We start from the raw sequence: 27,475 nt of genomic DNA on the forward strand, positions 1-27,475 counted from the left end.
ATGCCTTAATTTAGCATAAGTGATTGATGCCAGGCGAAGTTTTCAGTTCACGCAGGTGGGGAAGGCTGATGGGGGGGAGGGATCCAGGGGAATGGGAAGGATTGCTGGTTGCTGGGTGGTGTGCCCTCGTATATTACATCACCTTAAAGCCTTTAAAAATAACTGTGCCACCTTTAAAATTCAAGCTGTAGCAAGTAATTGCAGTTGTCTGAAGACTCTCGGGGATTTGTTAACAAAACAAGAGTACTTAATATATCTTAAGTAATTCTAATTTAAAAACTTGATTTAAATTTACAAGATTTTTGGAGACATTACAGAATAAATGTGGAAACTCTTCCTACTAGAACCTACGTTTCCTAATTTGCAATACGTTTTCTGTAATAAAAAACCAACTAAACATATACATTTTTTAAGTACTTTTGAATAAATAAATTACCCAATAAATGGGATCAATTACCGGATAGGAACTCTTGTATAAAACCATTCGATCTGCAAATATACATTGGTCAAAGGTGGGTGGGAGTAAGAAGACCCCGTTAACTCTCTGGAAATCCAACTTGTAGCCGGGTGGCTGGGATGGCGAATTGATAGAGTTTGGTGGGGGCGGGGAGGGAGCCAGGGGGCGGACTTGGGCATCCGCTTAGGAAAATTAGCTGACGCTACAAAGGAAAATGCTTAAGCCACAAATATTTGACTGTCGACCGCATCAACAATGTTTCTCTTGGCAGAAGTTGGGTTTTTTAGTTTTGAGTGCGGCTCCTGGACCAGGGTTCCGTGCCCCCTGGACCCAGTGTTTACCCATTAACTTGCTTTTATTGACAACGACGTCGGCGCGGCGACTTCGGTGATGAAATGTAAGTAAGTAAGGAACATCAAAGCCAAATGCTCCTTGTCCTTGCCGGAAAAGTCCTGGTCCAGGCCTTCCTCCCCTGCTCCCTTCTGCTTGCTATTTGTTGTTTGCTTGTTCCGAATGTTTGCACAGCCACCGGGCCCCTGCCCTGCCTGGCTGATCCCCCTCACTAAAGGCCAAAGGACTGAAGGACTAAAGGACTGACAGGACTCAAGGGCCAAGGGGACGGGATTCGCATTATAAAAATCAATGAATTAACATTTACATGCAAAAGTATTTGACCACAAAAAAGAAACAAATGTACAACGGGGGCGACCTATGCCTATATGCGGCGTTAACCACCCCATTACCCATTACCCTTATCCCCGTGGACTCCCTGGGATTCCTGTGTATCCTGGCATTCCGGGACCATATCCGGCGAACGGGGGATCCGCGGGGCGGGGCCGGTCCCTTGTATGCTTACACTTGATTACTGCTGTTTTCGCCCCGTGTTGTATTTGCTTTTTATGCGAATGTAAAAGCGACTACGACTGCGAATGTTTTCCCTTTTTCTCTGCGTTTTTTGTATATTTTTTGTTATTTTTTATTTCAACATTAAAGTGGAGGTACCTGGGGATGGGCCCCGAACAAAGAGCTAGGCATCGACGTGGCCGGGAAATCATTTCTATCACAAATTTAATCATCCTAAACAGTTTTCCCCTTCCCGGCAATTGATTCATGTCAGTGCCTTTCAATTGGCTTTTAACCGATTAGCCGGAGAAAGTCAAAGGAGTAAGTTGGTGCCGAACCCCTTCGTGGCTTCATTAGCATAAAATGGCCATATTCGACAGCCCGGACCATATGTTGGTATCCGTTTCTCTCTGAAAATGTTACAACAGCTTTGCATTCGCATAAAAATGAGCCAGCACTTTTGGCACTGCCAATTGTCTGCCCAGACTTCGCAGAATTTAATTTGATTTAATGTGGTATAATGCTCAGACTCGGCCATAGGTTGAAATTTGTTGATATCTGGAGAGGGTTTTTGATAGATAACTGAATGAAAAATATAAATACCGAATCGATTTTCTATTTTTACCCACAGGCAAAAGTGCCTAACCGAGTGCTGTTAGGCTACTAATTGTGCTGCAAAGCGCCTACATCTAAGCTAGAACCCATTGGGAATTCTAAGCGCCGATGCGAGGCCTAAAGCAAACCTCCAAAATTGGCAATAGTTCTTTTTGTTTTGTGTGCATACAATCTGCTATACTGCCAGAGGCCTAGGTTAAAAGTAGACCTCGAGTTGGAAGAACTTTGCAAATTCCTAAAATATGGATATTGAAAATAAACAATATCTTTTAATACTAGAATACCCAAAATAGGTATACCCAAAATAGGTATATTCCCATTGAGAAGTTATTAAACAATAATAAAACAGCTGCCGCAAATCTCGATCCTAACCAAGGCAGCCTTCCCCTTGACTATTATGAGTACGAGTACTTGCCGCTAGTATCGAGTATCGAGTATCGAGCATAGAGCATCTGGGAGAAGTGACCGTATGACACATGGAGTCGATGGCTCGGGGCCATCGCTAGTTTACGATCGTGTTGCCTCCCAGGCAAACCGACAAAGACAGATCAAGCCAGGACTGGATTCGGCGGCTTCAGTTCGCAGATTAGATTGTCGCGGAGCGACAATGGAACGTGCTGAGTTCGCCGCTGATAAGAGCGGAGGAGGCCAGGTAACTGGTAACTGGTAACTGGCAACTGGCAACTGCTGTGGATGCTGGTACTGGCCTGGTCCTGGTCCTGTTGCTGGTGCTGTCAAAGACAAAGTGTCTGGCATAATGCTCGTGGCCACTTTGAAAGCCGAACAGCGTCGGCAGCGTTTCCTGCTTGTAATGCCCCGTCCTGCATCTGGGTTTGGGTATGGGTATGGATCTCAGTGTGGGTCTGGGCTTTTGGATGCCCCCTTAATCTCACCAGCGGCACGTAGCCGCGGGATGGACAGAGGAGTGGCAGTGGTCCTGGGCAGTAGTTTTACATACAATGCCAATGCTACTACCGCGGGCATTCTCTCTCTTCTTCTGGAGCTGAAGCTGGAGCTGGGACTGAAGCTGGAGCTGATCGCATGCGATTGCGATCGGCGCGGTAACAAAGCGATAATGCGAAAATCGTGTAATCCATTAGCGTAACTTTTTGCAAATTTGTGACAATGACAATATTAAGATAACACATACAGCAACGTTCGCTTACGCGTTGGGAATCGCTTTTGGATTTGGACTCGGATTCGGCTGCTGGATCTGGCCTTTGGTCCATTGTTTTTCGCCGGCCAAATTAATTTGTCGTCAGTGGAGTTGATGCGGATCTGGGCGAGAATCGATGCCATCGAGTTTGGTGGTCCCAGCCGAGAGGGTCCAGCCACCAGCCTGTAGCCTCTCCCTGCCAGCCTCTGTCAAACTGGAAATGCGATGCAGCAAAGCGCAGCCGCAGATTCATCTCCAGTTCCAGCATCAGCTTCAACTCCATCTCCTCATCCGATCCGATCCCATCCAGTGGCGGGGTATCAGCATGTGCCTTTAATTGAAGATGCGTGCGCGCATACTTGAATCGCGCAAACAACACTTTGATCTTAAAAGAAGTGACGTTTAGTGGTAGTTTCGCGGTGATAATGATCTCTCGGCGGGGACAGTGATGCCATTTATTATGCACCGATTATCGGGTTCCGTATCCAAGGGATACCCCCCCCCCCATACCACAGCGCCCACTGTCCTGGCTTAGATGGCATATCAGTGTCCCATAAACATTTCCAGCATACTTATTATATATTTTTCTTGCTTTAATCAAGCAACAAGGCCATCTATGGATTTTACCTTAAAGACTATAATAGAAATCTGTCCTCGTACACAAATCCAGCCCAAAAAATCGGTGACTGAATACCGGAAATTCTGTTGTTTAGCTTGGGAGCCATCGGATCGGATCGGGAGTCATTGCCCCGGAGGGAGATGAGACTCCGTTTGGTCGCCCATCGGCTGTTGTTATGATTTGTCACCTTTTTAATTTTTAGATGGCAGCAAATGTAAACTATTGTCGCCCGGGATGTAAACATGACACAAGCAACGAAAACAAATATCTGTCTCCGTGCGTCACATTGCGGCAGTGTTGCTTGTTGTTGTCGTCTCGGGGCCACGAATGCAACATTTCAGCTTCTGAAACACACGTAAAAAAAAACATAAGCAATTTAAGTAATTACAACTAAAAACCTGCAAGGGATCTCTTAGTATAGATATATGGATCTTTGAGATACAAAAGCCCTATAGGTTTAAATATTAATAAATATTTTTGGGGTATACTTTGCTCAGCGATTGTCCAGTCTCCTCTCTCCGGCTGCAGGGTATCGGAAAGTGAGCTGGATAGCCGGTGCAGTTAATCGCACGGAACATGGAGCATCTGGACCCGACCGACCCACATCAAATATCGGTTTATTGCATTGCCTGCTGCACCGCAGCACGACACGGCACGGGGATCGGTAGTCCGGAGTCTAGAGTCCCGGATCCTCCATCTCTCATCTCCCGCCTCCAAGTCCGCCGCATGCCACCGTTGGCATACATTTCCTTCGACTTAAATTTTCCTGCGACAGCGCTTTTGTGGCTACACTGAGAGAAAAAAGTCTGTCTAGATTTTTAAAATCTCTTTTTGCCATCATTGTTAAATTTTCTCGAATAGATTAAGTTTTTTATGCAAGAGCTGCTTAATGTAAATACTTTCTGTCAAGAGATGTTAAGAGACCTACTTCCTGTCAAGTGAAAAAGAGAGCTCCTGTCAAAATTTCCTGTCAAGAGTTATTGTTCTCTCCTATTAACTATTAGCTCCTATTAACATATCTAATTCTTGTCCAGACTTCCAGCCAAAGGAAAAGAGAGCTTCTGTCAAGATATTTACTTCCTGTCAAAACTTCCTGTCAAGAGAAGAAAAAAGCTTTTATCAAGTGATCTTCTCTATAACAAGACCTCCTGTCAAGACTTTTTCGGCTCGACAAAATAACAGCTGGAGATTTCTGTAAGTTTATCACCTGAGATTATTATTAGGTATTCCCAAAATGCTCAGTGTATAGAACGGCGGGTGGAGCACAACTCCCCCATCTTCGTCACCACCCCACCCATCGTCTTCGATTACCCGCGGCATCGAATACGAGTACGAGTATGGGTGTGAGTGGGAGTGTGAGTACAGGCACGCACACAGCCGACGTATTTTTAGCTAGTGTTGATGTCTTCAATTAAAGAACCGCGGATGCTGCCAACAACAATTAGATTGCGGTGTTAGTTTAGTTAGTGCGAGTGCGAGGCGATGTCGGCATGGTCGTACCGTTCCAAAAGGGGGGGGAGAGAGTCGGAGGTGGAAGCTGGGGGGCGGGTGTCATCACTGCAAGGTGTCGCCGCCGTCGCCACCTCAAGAAATTAGTTGTCAAATGCTTTTCAGCGATTTCTGGGTGACAGACGGCTTTTACCAAAGTGTCGCCACCTCCACATCGACGTCTCCGTCTTTGCCGGCCGTGAATCACCGCCGAGTGACACCGAACGAGAGAGAGAATTTCAATTTGTTTGTGTTAATAACTTATAAATTTATGATTTGCCACCAGACTCGCGGTAATGGCTTGCCTTGGCCCCCCCCCCACGAGAACGGAAAGAAAGCAGCGGCACACACATAGTCTCCCCTCCTTGTCAATATAATCGATTTAATATGAATTTTTCCATTAGTCGCAGTCGCAGTCTCCGATTTTAGACGCGTCGTTCCCTCCACTATATAGCACACATGGTCTGGACTATGGATGTACTTGTCGGGGTTTGGGAACAGAGAGAACTCGGCAAGTATTTCTGGGATAGGGACCACCAATTGTGGAGTTCTTGCGGAACGCGCTGCCTGAATAAATATATAAAAACTGGTCAATCCAAACTGTGTGCGGTTTCGGATTTTATGACCTGTGACTCGGGCCCCACTGCCAAGAGTGGTGCACTGGAATCTGGGGAACCTATAGAAATCGGAAATCTGAAATCTGTATGTTTCCTTCTCTCCGGTGGTGGTCCGGCGAGATGCGGGCCTTTTGCCGGGTCGATCGATCCATCGGATGGTTGGACATCCCCGCGAATTGTCGGCTACTCCAGAGCGTGACTCTTTGGACAGATGGGTGTAGTATCCACTGGGTATCCGCCACCCGATCTATCCCCTTTCCAGTCACTCAGTCACGAACGGGTGTATTTTTGGATTTATCACTGGACCCCGAAGCGTGTGTTCCACAGACGGCGGTGGTCCCCATAATCGCATTTCGTAGCGCAAAATTCTGTGTATTTGCGGTCGGTTTATGATCTCTTATTTCAGTTCGAAGGCAAATGGATTTATGCAGTTTTCCGAACAAACTATCGGGTGGCGAAAATTGTGAAAAAAAACCTATTTTGGAAATCGATTTTATTTGAATTTCATTTTGGGGAAATTACTTTTTTAATAATACTTTATTTGTAACGAAGCCAGGTTGATGCTCTTTGAGGCTTAGGAAGTGAATATTTGAAATATTTGAATTAATAATAACAAGAAGGAAGTTCAGAAAGTCGAATTTTGTATAGCCTTGAAGTTTGCAATCAATATCAAATACTTGGCACTTTGCGTTTAAGAAAAACTACTAACTTAAGGCAGACACCGGTCTAGATCTGCAAGCTGGAGCTCTCCAGCACGTCATATTTGGCTAGACTCTCTTTTGGGTGGTGCAGGGTACCACTGGCTTGGCATACCTCACTCGAGGACTGTTAATTGATGGCACCACGCCTTCTCTTCCTCCTCCTCCGACTGACGCGTGTATATTAAATCGTTGACAAGCAGCCTTCGCCTTCACTCAGCCGCCAACAAAGTGAAAATTTATTAAACTTCTAAATAGTGTTGACAAAGATGTACGGTAGTGTGACAGACATGACAAATAGTTTGCAGGGACCAGCCCAGACCAGCCCAGCCCTGGCACCGCTCACAACACCCCATCTGCATGTCGCCGTGACAGCAGCAATTTAAAGTGATGACTTCCCGGACCTGCTGGGGGTGGTGCTGGTGTGACAAAGTGCCGTGAGAGTCGGTGGAGGAGGAGGAGGAGGAGTATGGGTAGGTGGTCGGGGAGGCGCCACATCCAGGCGACCACCCAGCCTCAATTTGAACATCATTAAATGAGTTAATGCCATTTAAGGCTCTCGACATCTGTACGGATCTGTATATAGTAGCACATATATTTACCGTATCCATTCTCCCTTCTGCCCACTTGCTCCAGGGTGGCTGTGGTTGGGCCATTGGTCACTGTTGTGTTGTGGCCACTTTTTCACATTGTTTTCCTTGTGCCAATATGTATCCGCATCCGCCGCATCCGCATCTGAATCCTTTTTCGCTCACACACACATTTAAATTTTTTTCCTGCTGCCGCTTAATGGCCTTCACTGTGGAGTACCCATACCCACTGACATCCACACCCAACCATCCAGCCATCCAGCCATCCATCCATCCCCGAGCGTATTGCTTTCCGGCAGCATCCGTTCATCTTCCCTGGCGTTAGGGGTGGCCGGATGGAGAGTCAATCTCGCATCATTCTTCACAGCGTTTAAGAATCAATTTCCAACACACAACACAACAAGTATCAACATGGCATTTGTGCCTGTCCCCCGCCCCATCCTGGCAGCTAGCTCATCCTTCAAGTTTCCAACTTGAAATGCCCGGGCGTGGGGTGTAATGTAACCCGCACTTCTGGGCATATCCCGCTGCGAAGGGGTTTCTTGTTGGGAATAGGAAGCCTTATTGATTATGTATTACAGTCCAGATATTAGCCTCCGATCTCCGCAGATCAGAGTAGGCCATACAGATCGCATCACTTCACAGAGTCGTCTCCGGACATCTGTGTCACAACCATTTACACATTCGTACGAGCTCCATAAATTACTCCAATAATATACATATATTCTATATTTTCCGGCACTTTTGTAACATTTTAGTAATTTCCTTTTTATAAATTTTCCTCCCACGAAGCGTGAAACATGCCCCTGTTCCGGCTGCTCTTTTGTCAGGAGCAGATGGCCCGCGATCTGTATGAGAACTGGTTAATTATATTTATTGGCATGTTTGTCCGCTGGAATCGTTTGCACCAACTGGAGCTGCCCTGGGCAAGTGCTCAGCCATTCCTGGATGGCTCTGACTATCGCCTGGCGGAGGTGTTCTTCGGCTGCGGCCTCCTGGCCTTCCTTTTGCCATTTCGTTGCTATTGGGTCCGGAGGTGCCGGCACCGCTTTCAGCTAATGATGCTGGCCACCGAGGTGGTCATACTGCTGCGGATCGTGGAGTTCAACGATAATGTGGTGTGGCAGCCCTTCCTGGCCATTTATCGGGACATGTTTGAGGTAGTTGGTAGGAGTGACTATCGGATCTTTGGCTATGTGCCCGGCTTGGCTGCCTGGCTGGCGGATGGCAGAGCCTACGAGTCCTTTCAGCTGCTAGTCTCCTTTGGCTTTTTCGTGGCCGGCTTTAATATTGCCGCTGAAGGGTGGATCCGGACCGTGGATCTACTGCTGCTTGGCAATGAGCCGAAGAATCCGGGTACAGTCTGGAGGCGGCACTATCGCCAGTTCAAGAGCCAGGGCAGATGCTTCATTAGCTCTCCGCCGAAGCCCAGGCCGGACCTTCTCATGTACCGGCGCCTGTGCAGGGCCTGTATCCAGGAAGCTGCTATGACCTTCGATGCTGATCTATAAACAGATTTCAAGAGATCTCTGCCAGATATCAAGACTTGAGACTTAACCCATGAAAATACACAAAAAAAAATCTTCAATTGAGTAACCTTTAAAGGCCTGTTGGAGTTCTTGTTTAATGATTAGATAAATTCCCTGAGAGTAAAGCCCAACTAACTTGCTCGAAATGCTGTCAGTTATTTTTGGTAAAACACTTAAAGCAACATTTGGCCTTGACTTGATTGTGAAACTGTTTAAACTGCAAGCTGAATATTATATTAAGTTCTAATCAAGCTTCTTCTTTTTGGTGTTTCCCCCTGCTGCTCCTTGTCTGTGCAGTGCGGATAATAAATGTAATACTCGCATGTGGATTAAGTCATAATTGCCCACCTGTGTGCTGTGTGACGGCACCTGGAAAACTCAATCAGCCGGGCATCATAAATTTATGAGAATTAAATTAAATTATTCAATCAGTTGCCAATCCCAATGCCAGGACTGCTTTCGACTCCTGGGCGTGTGTGGGTGTATGTGTGCCTTGCCGGGCAAATCTGCGTGAGAGTCTCCGGACTGTGGATTCCCCGGACTCTGGCGGGTGGTGGGTACACCATGCTCCATGCTCCATAGCTGGTGTGGCCGGGTGTCGTGTATGCAAATATGTTTGACAGTGTCGCTTTATTGTTCCGCTCCGTTCCATGTGGCTTGGCGCACTCCGGAGGAGTGTAGCGGGGTGGGAATGGTGGGCAAGTGCCAGAACCACTTGCTGCTTGCTCTGCCAGAGTGCCGCTTAGTTGTGGAAAGTCACGCTGCCATATTGCGTGTTTTGATTGATGGATAAGCGCGGTATTTGTTTTGCAAACACTTGACAGGCGGCTTGATTAAAAAACTTCACTGCTCACATGGGACCTGGGACCTGGGACCTGGGACCTGGGTATCCGAAATCCGGGACATATATACAGGCGTGTCCCAGGATCAGACCCAAGAGCAATTACCATGGGGCGACTCTAACGCCTGTTCCCTGATTTGTTGTCGCCATTTATTTCACGACCTTTGCGTTGAACATGCAAATTAACGCAAATGAAATTGTCGAGGCGCTCCCGCTCATTCCTCATCCTGTCAGATGTATGTCGTCGCCGGCTCTCTGCCCGCTGATTAATCGGAAACTCATAAAGCCAGCGAGAGATTCAGCCAGCATCCATGGACATCTGTATTTGGATGATGGCCACCAGCTATATAGGCAGTTGCTGTTGCTCTTCTGGTGTTATTTTTAGTCGCGTTTTTCTGGTGGGGATCTGGGGGGATCCAAGAAGACGAGGTGACAGATGTTCCCCGGTCAACGTGAGTAGGCAAACATCTGTGGGTGGGAAATTGTAAACAAAACACTAGAAAAGCCGACAACTGCTCTTGTTTTTCGCCCTTGGATGGCAATTTTTCTTAGTTTTTTAAAATATTTTTTTAATGAAAATTTCACAAATATTATATAAAGTAACTAGCAATACGTATGATTGATATCCAGGCATTAATAATACCTAGAACCAGTTAGTAAAGGATTCTCCTAATAACCCCCGAGTGCAAGTCTTGAGGGAGTCCAATTGCGAATGATTTACTCCTTGAGTTTACGCTCCAGTTTGTAGGGCACACATATTTTATAAATATAATATATATATCCTGAAAATGGATTGGATACTACACACACTGGCCCGCAATTACGATAACTACATAATGGTCTATTTATTACGAACGGCCTGCTAATCAGTGCGGTGGGGGAAAGTCGTGGTCCAGAAAAGGGTTGAGGGTCAGTATACCCGTACTGCGATACTTTTGTATTTATTTAGCCCCGTACAAAGATGTCATAAAAAACAAATTTCACTTTTATGTTTTGGCACGGCCACCGGGCGGAAAAGATTCATGGCCAGTTCGAATTGGCCCTGAGCACAAATCGCAATTGGGGTGTTTGGTGTTCGGTTTTTGGTGCCTTTGGACAGTAGTACACTGAGCACAAAAGGGGGTCAGGTTAAGCTTATCAGAAATCTAAGCAGAGATATATACAGTGATTTCCTTTTGGTAGTATTATCTATGGAGTCTTGCAGTAGGAATATTTTTGTAAGAAATTTGTTGTTAGCTTCCACGAAGAATCTCCAACAATGTTGTTAAGAGTGCTCTTAAAATTCCCAAGTCCTAATTCTGCGACCCGATAGCTATAAAGTATAATTGGACAGAACTTATCTTCTGATATATGTATACCAACAACTCTTATATATTTCCAATAAAACCCATATTTCTCAGCTTAAACTTAGTTTTAGTTTTGGGTTTCTTAATTTCACTGTTTAGTGTACTTTCACCGTAACAATTTCTCTCAGTGCAGCTATCGATGCTGATGCCACCAGCGATAATGCCCAATTTCAAAGGACTCGCAATATCCAGGCACTTGGCATTGGCATTAGCATTAGCATTTCTGGGAGCAGCCTGCGGGGCTGGCTCAAAGGGTTGGCGTGTGCATACATTTGTCAGGACAGAGGGGGATGGAGTGCTCCTGCTCTTCAGGATGTTGTCACCCCTGTTCTGGGAGCAAGGAAGCTGCCCAGTCTGGAGCCAAGGGGCGAAGGGTTGGACCGGTCCTTAAATGATTTGTCGCCTTTTACGCGAGCGATTACCACATTATAGGCTGGAAGCTGTAGCTGAAGCTGAAGCGCTTCTCATATCGGAAAACACTTTCGTTTATTGCAGCCGTGCACGGGGTATTCCCACTTGTATTCCAGAGAACCCGTAACCCGTAACCCGTAACCCGGACACGAACACAAACACAAGCCCGGGGACTAAGTCCGGAAAGCCGTTACAGCAGCAGCAGCACCCTGACTTGGGCGGGCATTGCGACACATTCCCGCCTTTTCCCATCGGGTTCATAAATAATTTCCAAGCACTCCTTGCATAAACAACAACGAATTCAATTTGGAGCCAGCGCTGAGCCGTTGTCTGATCCCTACCCGGGAGCCCTTTTCCAGCGTTAATGAGTTTCTACGCAATTTCGTTTGCCGGAATTATTAAAGGCCAGGACACAAATTATAATTCGAGGGGGGAGGCTGAGAGGGGAAAATAAAAACCTGGGGAAGCGAAATCGTTCCCCACTCCGATTTACCTTTTTTTTCCCAGCGAATTGTCATATTCGTGAGGGTTCGTGCGGACCCACTTAGCTATCTGATTTGTCACTCTGGCGGCTGTCCAAGGAGCCCAGGAATCATATTACACCTGGCGCGGGACCTGCTCTCCCTGAGCACAAGGCGCTAACAAATGAGACCACCGTTGTTGTGGTTGCAGCAGCAGCAGCAGCAGACTGTTGCAACTGTTGCATGTTGCAGATTAGATCGGAGCAGCAGCAGAAGCACTCTGCCTCTCACCCGGGTTGCCTGGCCTCTATGAAGCCACTTGAATATATTTTAAATTAAATTTTGAGTTAGAAAAAGATGAAAAGTATACTCAAAGTATACGTTTTTTTACTTAAGTTTAATTAAAATCAATTTTAAATAGACTTTTAGTTAAGGAATTAATTGAAATAACCAAAAGCTTAAAAGGGTATTTCCAGCTAAGCTGGCTGGCGATCTCTGTGCTGTCCCATTCGTGTGACCTGGCCTCTGTCCAAGTCCCATTCCCATTACCGATCCCAGATCTAGCTCCTGGACTTGGATTCGTGCAGCGGGTCGGATTTCAGGCCTGGCCATTGTCTGGCAGCAGCGGCGGAGACAATATTTTCCTTTATCTGGAGCAGCCTGGCGGAGGCGGAGGGGAGAAACCCAAAAACCCTTCCTTGGCTTGGATGGATGGCAGCCACAAATTGGAACTACGGGCCCTGGTTGTGGTGGCACGTCGTGTTTGCCCATTTAATAACCTCGAGCAACCCCTCCTTACCTGGCTGCTGGCCTCAAAATTGTTTTGTTTTATTGGTTTTGTCAATTTTCTCTGGCGGGTGACGACGAGTGCCGACTGTCGGAGTGGTGGTATGGCCAACGGTCAAGCGGTTCAAGTTTGTACAGGACGAAAGTCCTGGGACAGCTGCTGGAAACAAATTGCTGATATGTCCAGAAGCGATGCCGCAAATTAGTGTGTTTAATACGTGTGTGTCTGCAGAGCTAACAAATTGAACTCATTTCGCTTACATTGCGATGATCACCGGAAAACAAATGGCCGCCGAGTGCCAAGTGCCAAGTGCCGAGTACCGAGTGCCGAGCCTTCGAGTGACGGAAGCCAGGGTCCACACACACGTCCGTCCTGTCGGGGAGACCAGGACACGGGACACTGGCCACCAGCAGGGGCAAGGTGTGGTTATGTCCTACACCGGTACCGGGTCTTGTAAACACTCAGGCTTTTACACTAGGAGAAAATGGGTCAATTTACTATTTACTTAAATTTAAAAAATATATATTATATATAGGTATAAATATAAATATTGTAAGCTAAACAAAATAGCTTTAAAAGTAACTAACTAACACTTAAAACTACTTTAATTAGCCTGAAAAAGTCCAATGTCAGGGCTTAGAAAATGTGGGACTGCTGTGCTGCCTTAAACCCTATCTTCTCTCGGGATTTCTAGAATTGAAAAAGATGAAAAGCTATAACTAAAGGCATTCATATAGTCCTACGATTTCAAGGAGAGCTTTCTTCTGACTAAAAGTAATACTTGTACCCTCCCAGTGCTTAATAGTTGTTAGTTTTTCCGAGTGTAACTTTTGCGTGCTGGTCAAGCATTGTCGAGGAAAAGTGCTGGCCACATCCACATCCCCGGACTCGGACTCAGACTCGTACTAGGACTCCAACTTCAACTCCAACTCCATCTCGGACTGAAGACAAAGAGACAAATGAGCGGCACGTAAGTTATTTGCTGGACTTTTGTCCCCCTGCCGACCGTCAACGGGAACGCCCTCGGACATCAGATGTTATGGTCATAAACAAAAGTGTTTTAATAACAAGGTTAATGACAAGTGGAATGCTGCCGCTGCTGCCTCGTGCTCCTTGCACTAGTACGTGAGACAAGAGATTTCCGTGGGGCTGTCTCAAGACAGGACCCTCGTCCTTACGCCTGCGATTGAGTAAATCTGTCCAATGTCCGTCGTGCGGAATGCCTAATAGTTATGGACTTGTATCAAAATTTAATTATGTCAAATATTTCACATGTCAATGCAACTGGGACCAGAGAGAGGAAAACAAAGGAAAGCAGGAAATTCGGAAATTCGGAATTCTAGAAAGCCAGAAAAAGCCACAGAAACTAGTAGCCAAGACCGCAGCCGGTCTTTGGTCCAAGTAAAACTTCTCTGGGCCTCCATCTACTTCATAGATTATTAAAGCGAATTGTAGCACAAAAGCATATAATTCTTATTTCGTTATTACACTGCCCGGCACAGCAGCAGCAGCAGCAATCAATTCATGCATAAACCCTTATGACTTTATACGCTTCACGCTTTCCCTCGCCTGGAGAATGCTCCGCTCGGCCGCTCCAGAGTTGGACACGAGCCCAAGATGCACAGAGGGAAAATCAAAAAGGGTTGAAAATTTAAAGTTAAATATAAGATGAGCTGGGAAATAGTGCTAGCCATGACAGATAACGAACATTTCTTACCCTCTTAAAAAAAAAAAGATTTAGTTTTATCTTCAATTGTTGACTCTAATTTCTCTCTGTGCATTAAACCCTAGACCCAAGACACTGGCAAGCGTACGCCAGGCCATATTTTACCATAATGTAACGGAAAATAGCCAAGTCGTGGTCATTTGAAATATTTTATTTTATTTCGCTTCAAAAGGAAAAGGTGTAACGACAAAACGTAAGCAGCCGCAGACGCCGCAGAAGAGGCCAAGAAAACGGCACACGATATGACTCGTTACCTCTGGAGACACCCCACGCCCACACCGACGCCCTTCCTCCTCCTCCTCCTCCTCCGCCTCCTCCATTCATCGAAATGTGGAAGCCCTTATATATATGTCCGGGGGCATCTATGTAAAGCATCATCATCGCTCGAGTTCACTTGGACTCTCGACAAAGTCGCAGGTTTTGTGGATTCAAGTGAATCCTCTCCACACTTGAGATGTTGACCTCTTTGTTTGGCTTCCCAAAAATAATGAATTGGGTATAGAATATATCCAGGAAGAAGTACTAGAACTAGGTATACAGAAGGATAGAGCTACAGTCAAAATAGGGTAAAAATCCAACGCTGTATTAATTCTATATTTTTTTAAATTAAATATTATAAAAAATATATATAATGAAGTAAATTTAAAGCCTGCCAAGCTGGACCTAATGAAATTGGCCACGAATTCCATCGTTATTTGGTCATATTTCCTGTGCCAGTCTGGGTCTGGGGTAAAGGAAGTCATTCCACCACCGATAATCGATACATCGAAATGGAAACGTTGTACGTATGTACTTATAAATGAAAACTTTTGATAAACCGATTTCAATTTCAATTGAAAAATCATCCGCATGCTCGAATGCATTAGAGAACTCCAATGCGGGAAGCTTGGACTCGACCAGCTTCCCCGGTTACGTGACTGGGTAAAATCTTGCATTCAGCCTACGTCCGGAGTCCCGTCCGAGGATGTGTGCCATTTGATTCATGGGATCCTGGGAAGGGGATGGAGCCTGTGCGTGTGCTTAAGTGTTTATGAGCATGTGTATGTGCGGGTGTGCGGGTGTGCGGCGAGTGTGTGTCCGATTTGAAATTATTGGCTGCTCCCACGGGTGTCGTAACTTCGGACGGAGCACTCGGTTTCTGCATAGTTGGCCCAGAGTCCTCCATCCTCCATTCTCCGTCTTTTATCCTCCGCCTGGACCCGCCTCCGCCTTGGCCAGTGGCTTTTTATCTTATTGGATTGCCGGCCTGACCACAGATTGCTGTAGACGGAGACGGAGACGGAAACGGCCACTGTACCCGTAGTTGGAGCCGCATATTACGCACAAAAAATGCTTTATTGGCCCATTTTAAATTCCGTGAGCAGCTGCCAAATAAACGCGATTGATCGTTAAAGTGAAAGCAGGAACGGCAACCAGTAGTGGAAGCTCCCAAGCTCTTTTTATAGCTATTCAATTCACAACAAAAAAGTGACTCGGAACTTAAATTTTGTTAACTTATTTAAATTTTCCCAAACAAACTTAAACACTTTAAATTCTAAAATTCAAGCCAAGTCTTTTGGGGTCTTTCGTTTATGAACCGCACTGTTTGCCCTGTTTTTGGGTTGGCATTCCACACTGCCACTCACAGATCGAGACAATTGCTCGGCCATTTCTGTCAAAGTCTTCCAGCGGTGACAATTTACGGAATCGCCACTCGAACGCCACTCGTCGGATGCCAAGCACCTGGGCAGCTCTTAGCTGTGCACAGAGAGAAAAGTATTTTAAATAAAAGAAACAAAATTCCGAGTATTCAAAATTATATCAACAAAGTCGAAGGCAAAGTTAAATGTTTCTCAAATATATATATCTGAAATTTCTAAACTAAAAACAAACCCTATTCTCACTGTGCACGACTTCAGACAGCGCTGACAGGTGACAGAATTAGCCTTGAACAAGCATCTCGTGGAGGTATTTTGACCATGTCACCCCATCCGATTCTCTGTCCGCCGGCCAGGCCAACTCGCTCGTCAACTCCGGGGCCGGCTGACAACTGTTATTGTTATCCACGCCGCTGCCTCAATGGAACGTTACTAATCGCGTTTCTGTCACAGAAATTAAACGACTACGCGTTTGACAGATAAATTGACACGATCAAGTGCGCCCATGCCCGTTACATCCACATTAAGGTGGATTAAGCAAAATGGCAACTCCCACTGCCCCCCGCCGCCGAATCACCGCCAGAATTCCCATTAAGATGCCTTGACAGGCGGCGGCCAAGACGGCAATTGACGCAACCGAGTGAGACTTGGACGGTTAATAAACTTGTGTGTGCTCTACGAATTTGGTGTTATATATAGGCAAAGATATAGCCACAAATTCAAACCGATTATAGCTTCAAAATAATACAACTCTAAGCCCTCTTTGTCACAATTTTAACCCATTTATTTTTGGCTCCACCACCGCTACCATCTCATCGTCTTGTCCATGGCCATTCCGTATGTCGTGCGTCGCCCGTCGCCTGTCGATATATTCCGTATGTGTATACAACTTATGTTTACATTACATTTTCCCAAAAAAAAAAAAAGAGAAAAGGGGAATCTCTGGAAAATTCCTGGGTATTTTTTCAAATACTCTTTCTGATGGCGAGGCATAAATACACACATATATATTAAAGAGAAGGCTACATTATATATATTCCATATAAAAGTTGAAATAAGTTTTCAGTACAATTAATACAAAGTTAGCATTCCACAACAGCTTCAAGACCCCAGGTATAAGATACAGATACATCCCCTTTAGAGGTACACCCCCATCACTCGTCAGACCTGGGGACTCGAAATGGTAATGGTAATTGGCGCCAAAACATGTTCCTTTTTTAAAGACTACAGTTTACAGTCTGGATTGTAAAAGCTCGGTGGAGTAATTGGCGCTAAACCGCCTACAAATCATCACAAAAATGTGACGAAATAAAATAAACAAACTGTCAAATGTCAAGACTATTCCATAAACATTTACCACTCTTCTGCGCCCCTTCCATGTGTGTGTCTTTATGGCATATACACTGGCTGCCATTGGCGCCCAGCATAGCCACATCGCCCAAATGTTGAGCATAATTCTGCAGGGGACAACAGAGGAGCTCCTCCTGGTCGTTCTCGATTTCGTCTTGCCGCCACTAATGCACCCACGGCATATATACAGATGTCTACGGGATTTGTGTATAGTTGCGACTACGAGACCGAAGGCGACGACTCCGCCAGATGCCGTCAGAGAGTCGAGGCCTGGGCAAGACAATGCATTCCAGCTCACAAGGTACAGAGGGAGAAATGAAGAGCAAACTATGTTTTCTAGAAAAATGTATATTTTTTAAAAGTAAATATAAAGGTAAACCTCCCAAAGTTAGATATCCTTAGACACTTTCTATACAAGTAAGCTTTGAGTTTTATTTTCATTTCATTTCCTTAAACATTTTCTTTGAGTGCATAAAGTCTTGCCTTGAGGACGAACCTGGCTGCCATAATTCGTTGCCGCAGACACTGCACACACATAAAAAGCTAGAAATTTGTCCCAGGAGCATTCAGAATTTACAATTTAATTTGCAGATGGCTTTGCCTTTTAGCCCAAAAATGGCACTGGGAATGGTTATGACACTCTCTCCTGACGGCTTCCGTCTGGACACGGACACGAACACTCTGCTGGCTCATTTGTATGCAGCAGTCTAGGATTAATTCCCAGAGTCGACCTCGGACTCGGCCAAGAAGTTATCCATCCGGCGGCAATCTGTGACCTTTGATTGAAGACGGAGCTCGAGATGGAGTCGCTGGCACATGCCGCAGTGTCACCGTTCTTGGAAAGTCAATATACTATATGTGTAACGGCCAAGTCCCCGACGTCGTTATCCGCTTAATTACGATAATCATTCATCAAAGTGACATTTGCGTTTGACACATGCGAGCTGAATCACGGCCATGATTAATTCCGGATTCGCAACTATTTTGGTGGAGCAGGAACTACAGCTCATGTGGGTGAAGGCTCAGTCGGGATTAATTGCTCAGGGACACTTCACCTCCACCTCCAGCTCCACTGGAACTTCTATGATACCAAGTACTGTATAGACTGGGCAACGCTTGGGCAACCGGAGGGAGTCGAGCCCCCCGGCAACTCAAGTGGATCGCCAAACGTCAGCAAGTTGGCAACATATATTGCAGATATTGCAGCGATTTCACTGCAACATGGCGATGCATTTGCAATGGGGCAATGCGGCGGCGGCACAATCGAGCAAGCGAATGAGTCAATGCAATCGGTGGTGTTTGGCCAGGAAAGGGTATTGGCCAAGACACCGACCGGGGCGTGATCTGCGAAAAGAGATAGTGCTTGGAGTCGTAAAAGTTTCGAAAACTACACTACAATACACTGTCTTTGATAGATGGAGTGCCTAGGGTGTGTCCCTAAACGATGCTAAACACTGTTTACTTTCACGCACATGATCCATCATCATCTCGTTAGTTGAACGGCTCCTGGCCGACATAATTTAATGGAAATTGGCTGTCTTTTAATATGTAATAAACGACTTATTTAACACTTGGCGATGCAAATTGCGAAATTCATTTGGGCCACAAGTGGGGATCCTGGCAGCGACTTCAAAGAGGACAACGCACATTTACATATGCAAATCAATTTCCGAGACAGGGGGGGCCCAAAAAAAAAAAAAGAAGAGTGAGCGCTGCAAGGTGAGTGTAAGTATATGCGCGGAATACCCCTGGGTTTTCAATCATTACTCAAATTATGATGGTTTAATTTGGCCGCTTTTCGGAAACCCGCGCAGTCATTAGCCGGAGTCACAGCCACAACCAGGGGGCATGGGCCAGGGCATGGTACTTATACATATATATTCACATGGTCGGGGTGCATAATGTGCAGTGCAATCAAAGGACTGTTTGTTTTTGCATATCGGTGAATGGTGTGTGTGTAGAGGAATTGCATGTCCTGGAAAATCAGGACAGATTCAGCTATAACTTTTGTATTTTAAAAAGATTTTCTTGAATTCACTGACTAGGAATCAGTTGAGTTACAAAACTTATCAAGAATCTTACCCATCCCACCGGAAGTTCTTTACAAAAAACTGTCCCCATCTCCCTAGGATGCCCCACTCCCTCGTACCCTCATTAGCTTATCTCCAAGACCTAGTTCCAGGGGGTTAATTGAGATTTTTTTGGAGGCAAAAAGAGAGGCTTTCTGCAGCCGCTTTCCAACGGAAGTGACTGTATGGACAAAACCAAAAACTGAACTCGAGAGTCGAGAAACTGTGGCCCAGCCTGCGTTATAGTCGCTGATTCATGAATATTTAAACGTCACATTTGGTCGCACTTTTCACGATGCTCATTAATAAGGCGAGGCGGAGAAAAAGAGCTGAAAATGAAGAAAATGTGGCGATCATCGCCGGTTCGTTTCAGCGTTTTGGCTTTGCCAAGTCCAAGACGAAGTCGGAGTCGGAGTCGCTTGGCGTTCGCGTTCCGTTCGTTTCTGGGGCAGTGAACAAGTGCCCTCTCTATGCACATGGACATGGCACGGTTGGACAACTGCGAGTTGGACGCCAGAGAAGAGTTTTCTTTGTTTCTCGCCTCGGATCGGATGGGATGGACACATGCATGTGCATCAGCCACCCGAGTATCCAAGTATCTGTGTATCCGAGGGGCTGCACCGCACTTGGATATGCAAGATAGCGTCGAGCGTCTCGGATACAGATACAGATACCGAGTTGGATTTAATTTCATGCCGCAGTAGTTCGCGCATTCGCTTTACGCCGCAACATTTCCAGCTAAACGGCAACTGGCAACGGCAACTGGCAACTCGCAACGTCTTTTATTCGAACCACACGCTCGGCGCAGATATTAACTTATGCATGAATACATAATCAGGAGCTACGTCCGATGGTGATGGTTGTCAACCCCTCCGCCAGTCCAGCAGAGTCCCATCTTCACGAGCTCTTTATGTGTGGATAATGACCTCGGCGGCAGCGACTTTTGTGCACTTGCCACAGCGAGGGGCAGACCCAAGACGACACCGAGACGCGAAACCGCGGCAAAGAAACACTTTTGTCACCCATTGTCCCTCGTTTGGCTTCTAAGGAGGGCAGGTGCACTCGGTCACGCTCGATAAATACAAATATTAAGTAATTCCAGCAATTTATATTCGTAATCAGCCCAAGTCCCGAGCTCTTCTCTCTTTTTTTTCTGTAGGGGAAATGCTCTTCGGTGTTGTGAGATATAAACTAAGCTAACCGGGTTACTTACTGGATTGAAAAGTATAGGTATATTATTTAATTGCAAGCTAAAAACTAGATAGAATGCTAATATCGAGAGGCTAAAACTGGGCAATACTTTCTGCGCTGAATAACTGAGATAAGGGAAATACACCAGAAATTAACAAAAATCAACCAGAAATGCACCAGAAATACACCACAAATACTCCAGAAATACACCACAATTACACCATAAAGTTCCCCACAAATACACCAGACATACACTAGAAATATTTGAAAACCAAACAAAATATATACGAAACATACACCACAAATACACCAAAAATACACCACAAATACACTACAATTACACCACAAATACACCACAATTACACCACAAATACACCAAAAATACACCACGAGTCCGTAAACTCGCCAAACAACCTGAGCTTTGATTTTGGGATTTGAATTGGGATTTGGAATTAGGACTGGGATTGGAGCCACTCAGCTGCCATTGCGTACACGAGGCTCGTCAGAAGACCATGCCACATAATTTGTTCTCATTACGTTTTCGTGATTTTTCGAATTATTCAAGAAATTAATCATTCACTTCATTACCACATTATCAACTGGCATGGCCACAGCCACATCCAAAGTCAAAGCCTGGGCCCGCATGACTCGCTGGTTTCACGTAGAATTCGTTTTCCTTTGATTTCGGGGGCTGTCATCCGCTGGCCGTTCAAGTAAATGATCTAACCACAGCGAGCCAGTGCTTATGGTACTATACCATACATGAATCATGGCCCAGTAGGGGTTGTGGTCCGGGGTCAACTGGGTAAATCCTAAATTGACTGGGGACCGCGGCATCATAAGACATTTGATTATGTACTCGATGACTATTAATATTTGATCTGGATCCAGACCAGCACGCCTTAACCTTAACGTTTCTCTCTACTAAATTATTGTTGAAACTACATTTTGGGTATAAACTGCCAGAGTATTCCAGGTTCAGCTGCCTGAAGTTGACTTCATTTATGGTTTTTTTTGGTGAGGACTACGCCCACGAATATTTGCGGCGGGTCCTTGGTCGAAGGACAATTTTAATTAGTCACTTCTGCAGCCGCTTTTGACCATGGCCCTGACCGTGAAGCGAAAGGTTAACACAAAGTTAAAAACAGGGCAGATTTCTGTGCACAAAGCAAAAAACTATCACCAAATAATGCAATAAAACTCCTTGGGAAATTATTAAATCATTAAATTTAAATTTTATGTTAAGCGAATTGAAATAATTAAGCTTAAACTAAAACTAAAACAAGATCATACATAATTTAATATATGTTTAATACAATTTTCTCAAGTGTTTCCTTTTCGGATATCAATCTGCATTGGGCGTAACCAAGGGCTATGGCGATATGCCGGTGACGTGGTCCACCCCTGAGGATGGTCCCTTGGAAGTTCCATTCCCATTCCCACTCCCTTTCCCCGTTTCGGTTTCAGTCGCAGTCAAAGTCACAGGCAGCTCACCAACCTAACCGCACCGCTCCTCACCTGGCGCCGCGACCGGCGTTGGGACAGCGGCAGCTGATTCATTCCGCTACGCATTATTAATGCACATATTTGGATAATTGCCGGGTTAGGGCTCCGGCTACGGCTCCGGCTCGGGCTCTCTGGCTTGAACTGAGGCAGTCAAATGTCTGCTTCCGCGGTAGGCGTTCTTCTTTTCCCTGCTCTTTGGGCCTGAATTTGTTTTAGTGTTTCGTTCGTTCCGCTGCCTCAGGTAACTAGGCAGGGCGCATACAGCACAGCACAGCACAGCACAGCATCCCAGTAGATGAGAGGCACCAGTGTACCATCAGTGGATACTCTACCCCAGTACCCAGTACCAGTAACAATTTGGATCCACTCTTGACCGATCCCATATACCTCATCAGTGTAATCAGGCCGCTGGTATCCAAGAGTCCGTCCAATCCAATCCATTATGTCTTACTTTGGCTCTCTTGAAATCTCGCATATTTCATTTAAATTTCCATCTCATTCTCGTATTTACTTCCCATCCGTCAATCAAATGAAAATGACCAAAAGATTAATCGTTTCTTTCGGAATTTCGTTTGATGTTTTATCGCCACCGTCCCCCAGTTCGCTGTTCGGTTTTGCGTTTGCCACGACCAATAACTCATACCCCCAAAAGCCAGTGTGTGTGTGTTGGCCAAGTTTCTGGCCATCAGTACCCCCAGCTATACCATCAGTTGCCAGACAAACTTTAGGCATTGTCACTTATCAAGAACCTCGGGGGAAAACTACTTCAAATTCAAGTCAAAGGACACTCTAATTTTCATATTTTATTTCCCAGAATAAACATAACTTCGAGGACCTAGTGCGTACCTCTGGAAATGACTCCTTTTATGGGCTTGAAACTACCTCGAAAACAACTGAAACTATCTGCCAAGTCTATGAAAAACCAATTCAAACTGAAATCAGCTTATTATTTTGCCATATCTTAAACTCTTTGCGGACTTTTGGCCAAAAACTATGGTGGTTTTGAAGACTTGGGTAAATGTGTGTTTGTGGTTTGCTTGCAACCAAGAAATAAATTAGTTTTCTTTGTGAGCTTTTGTCATTTACCAACTTGCCAGATGATATTTCTTCCTCTGTGCGTTGATGTCATGACATCGATTTGGTGGATTTGTTGGCCGGTAAGACGCAGCATGGGACATGCTGACCACGGCTTGCCAATCACATTCACACTCGGGCTGGGAATTGGACTCACTCACGTTTGCCTTTCTCCAATGAAACCCCCGAAAACCGAGCTGGGATTGCGACTCCAGCCAAGCCAAGTTCCCCCTCTCTCTCTCTCTCTCTGCGGTCAGCTTTCGGTGTTCTGGGCCTTGCTCGATGGCCATGTCGATGTCGAGGTCGAGTAGATGGTCACAATTTAAATTAATGATTTTCTCCACGCTTGATCTGTGATAGTGACTGACATTTTCCCGTCATTTCTAAGATTAGTCCATAGTCATCGGCATTTACTTTCTACTTTTTTTTTTTTTTTTTTTTGGCGCACACTCTCGGGAAGCCAATGGACCTGGCCACTGCCCGCTGGCCACTGCCATTGTGCATTGTGTCTGGGGCCCCAGCAATGCGTCTCCGTCGCTCCTCATCCCCTGTATGAGCGAGCACTTTTTTACCGCATAAAGGAAAACGTAATAATTATGTAAAAGAATCCCCCCGCCCGGTCCTGTTTTGGCCACAGTAGCTGTCGCAGCCAGTGCTGAGGATGTAACCATTTTCCCGACAAAACTGGAGTCAGGCGGGAGAGGATTAGCAGGGTTATGGGATGTATTAAGCAATCTTAATAATAATTAATATGACTTAAACTATTTGCAAATTTTAACAGAAGAGTTGTACAGGCTAACAGGATATTTTGTTCTGTTCTGTTCCGCTCCGACATCTCTGTTGGGAATCTCGTCCACATCCACAGGCACCACTCAGATCTTGGGACTCACATGTGTGTGTCTGTGGCTCCGAATCCATCCGTGTGTGGACTCTCTGGCGCTTCGCGGCGTCATTACTAGATTGAGATTGATGGCTTGTACCTTGAAGTTGGCCTGGGACTTGGTAGTGGGAACATCGATTCAAGCTGATGGCGCCTTCGGTCTCCGGTCTCGGGTCTCCGCTGATACTCTTGTCAATAATTTGTCACAATCGCACGGCGCTCGGAACAAATTGTTCCAAGTCATGTCTTTGTCAAGATTTGTCGATGGCTCCGCCGATAAGCTAGTGACAAAATAATTAAAGCCCGAGTCGACCGGGACAGGTCGTCGCCGAGATTCAGTGATTTGGGAATCGACAAGCGACAATCGAGATCTTTGGCCCGAGATCCAAAAAGGTATAAAACTGGAAGTCATGCACTTACCGGCGATTACAAGGCTATTAAGACCCGACCGTTTTGTCAAGCAAACGTCAAGATGGTCCGGGATGGGCCTGGCAACGGGATGTGGCAGGTAGAATTCGGCTCCAAGAATGAGGAGAAGGAGAAAGAAGGAGGAAGGAGGAAGGAGGAGGCGTCTTCCTCAATCTTTACCATTTGATGTCATTTTTATTGCAAAAACCTATTCTAATTTTAGTCACAGCAACTAAGGCCTTCAGGCTGAAGGAATCTATTCTATAAGAATTTATATTGCAATAAGCTCTGCCTTGAAAATATTACTCTCACTGACGTTACTTTGAAATTACACCGAAATCTGTAAGTGGCTGCAGTTAACAACCTAAGAAAATGACCCACCACCCTGGAGGTGGATGCTCTTGCTCCCATTAATTAACTGGATGAGCTGCCAGCAGCCCTTCTAATGTACTCAGCTATATGGCGAAGGAGGATCGTGTTTTGGGTGTACACCTTGGACCATGGACTACTTATGGACCGTATTTTTGTCATTAGATTTAATGGTTGAAATGGCCGAAAACCCGGTGCTCCCGCTCCCGCTCCCGCCTCTGCCTTAGCCGCTGGATGTTGATGTTGATTAAGTGTTACCTGGGACCTGGGATCTGGGGATCTGTGGCATTCAAATGCTAGCTGGCCCGCTTAATGGTATTTCAGATTTCGGGACTGTGTGTAATTTCGTTTTTTTCGGGGATATTTAAAATTTCCCATAACTCAAAATCAGTGGAAACTATTTTGTGATTACCGCTTGTTACCGCCGCTGCTTTTCATACCGCTTTCTACCGCTATCAATCAAGTCAATTTGTTGGCCTGCCCAGTACACACACACACACAAGTACACACAGCTCTTGTCCAAGTCAAGGGCTAGATCGACGGGCTCTCTGGGATTTTCACAGCTGATTATGCTCGCATCTGGAAGGGAACAATTTGAGCCTCCTCCTGAGAAACCAACAATTGCTAAATAAATTATTCACATTTTTCAAAATTTTTAATAGGTAGAATATTTACCATATTTTTCATTTAATAAATACATAAAATATAAACGAAAATAATACTAAATATTAGTAAATATTTAATCATTTATTATCGAATCGTGTTCGAAGCCTAGTCACCCCTCGTCTCGACACCAGCTGGCTGGGTGTCTGGCCGGGATTCGCGGGCTTGGTCGAGGCGGTGCCATAAATCAGGAGCAGATAACCCAAGGAGTGGCCCAGGCGGAGGCACGTCACTTTCCCGGCGCTTCTTTCCTGCCTTCCTTCCGACTTTGGGCGACAAGGCGTCCCACGAGGCATATGTACATATGTACGTGCATATCGCTCCGATACACGAGTGCCATAATATTCCCTTAGCTTTTCTTTATTTTCACTCTGTTTTTCCGGGCACTCGAATTCGGCGTGAATGTAGCTTTGATGGTACAAATGATACGGGAGTGGGCCCCTTTTGCCTTTACCTATAAAATTATGATACGTTAATCAATAAGTTATTATTTATTATTATTTGACGCCGGTTAACACTGGGATAAAATTCTATGTAAAATGTACAATTAGCATTAGCATTTAAAGTTATTCAATGTACTAAAAAGAAAATATAATTATTGTTTCTAATATTTTCCAAAATTTGTTAAGGATGAAATGTTAACTTTCGTTGTACGAAATCTCTGCCTGTTTTATGTAAATATACTGTATCGTTACTTAACCAGAAAGTCGATATAGCTCTGCAATATCGATATTCGTTTTTGATAATCCCACCAACATGATCAAAGTATAAGTTTTTTGAAATTTTCAATAATATAGATATAGATATCAAGATATTTTCCAGCCAAAGCTTACGATATTTTTCGATATACGTTTGTTATTTTTGTCGATATCCCTCGATATATATGCATCCCTAGTAAATCTTAAACTCCTAAAATAGCTTTAGAAACCTAGAGAAATTATTTATTGAAAATATTATTATAATATTTTTGATATATATCGATTTGCATATGAACTAAACTCTCTAAAATGAAACATATACATTATAGAGATAGTTTAACATTAACGTTTTTATATATTTTAAATTTTGATACAGCTAAGTTTCGATTTTTCTTGATGTACATATATTTTTTATAGTGCATTTTACAAACATCTTTGTTTTGTCTCTTGTAAATATTTGAAAACCAAAATTGATCTGTTTTGCCTAATTGAAAATTCCTGCACGCCATATTCGGAGGCATCTTCCCGTTCGTTTAAAATTCATCAACCAAATAAATCTGCATTCATTTTGTAACTTGTCGGACCAATGCACCACTCAGTGGCTCTGGACATGGTCTGTCAATGATCTAATATCTAATTTAATCGTCGGAAAGTTGTTAAACTCTGCGCAGAGCCCTCTCCCGTCGATCCCCCTTTGGTCGCTGACAGTGCTTTATGGATAACTGACTGAATGATGCCCAAGTGTGCCACACTCGCACCGGACCCATCTAATTACGCCACAATGTATACACACACCCTCGCGGGCTCCGGTCTCCGGTCTCCGGTCTCTGGTCTCCTTTCCCGTTTATTTGTATCTAAAAGCGTAGCATTCACCGGGAATGGATATGGAGATCGAGGGAATGTTTATATCTGCATCCGATTCTTTGGGTCTGGGGACTGGGGACAACCTGCTGTGCTTTTGAGCGTTTCAAGATGAAACAGTCCTGATCCATTTCGAACGCACACACCACACCAACAACACACACTTCTCCGATGCTTTTTTGGACAACTCAAGTGTCTAAGTGCTTGCCGACTGCCGATGGTGCTGGTGCTGGTGCTGGTGCTGGTACCTTTCTTAGCTCTTTTTTATACCCTTGCAGGGTATTATTCCTTTAGTCAGAAGTTGGTAACGCATTACCCTAAAAGGTTGATATGTTCTTGATTAGCAGCAACATCAGAGTCGATCTAGCCTAAGCAAACTTCTCCCTCAGTCCTAAAGCTATCCGAATGAAACTGTTAGTTATCTGACTATTATCACTGCTATATATGTCGGTTATCAATAGATCCAATTGCACACTGCTAGGGTATACAAACTTCGGCGAGAAGAACTTAGCTTCCTTTCTTGATTTCTTTTTGTATCAGCAGACATATCCGAACACTCGCTATATGCATTTACATATATCCGCA

At 45.0% G+C, this 27,475-nt stretch overlaps 1 protein-coding gene across 1 annotated transcript; it reads left to right on the forward strand.

The window, feature by feature from the left end:
- Positions 1-7,721: 7,721 nt before the first annotated feature.
- On the forward strand, positions 7,722-8,758 carry Andorra (andorra). The gene has a single exon (XM_017162545.3). The coding sequence runs from the start codon at positions 7,884-7,886 to the stop codon at positions 8,592-8,594; it is 711 nt and encodes a 236-aa protein (XP_017018034.1). The 5' UTR covers positions 7,722-7,883; the 3' UTR covers positions 8,595-8,758.
- The last annotated feature ends 18,717 nt before the right edge of the window (positions 8,759-27,475 follow it).

The sequence above is a fragment of the Drosophila kikkawai genome, chromosome X (assembly GCF_030179895.1).
Source record: "Drosophila kikkawai strain 14028-0561.14 chromosome X, DkikHiC1v2, whole genome shotgun sequence".
Classification (NCBI taxonomy): domain Eukaryota; kingdom Metazoa; phylum Arthropoda; class Insecta; order Diptera; family Drosophilidae; genus Drosophila; species Drosophila kikkawai.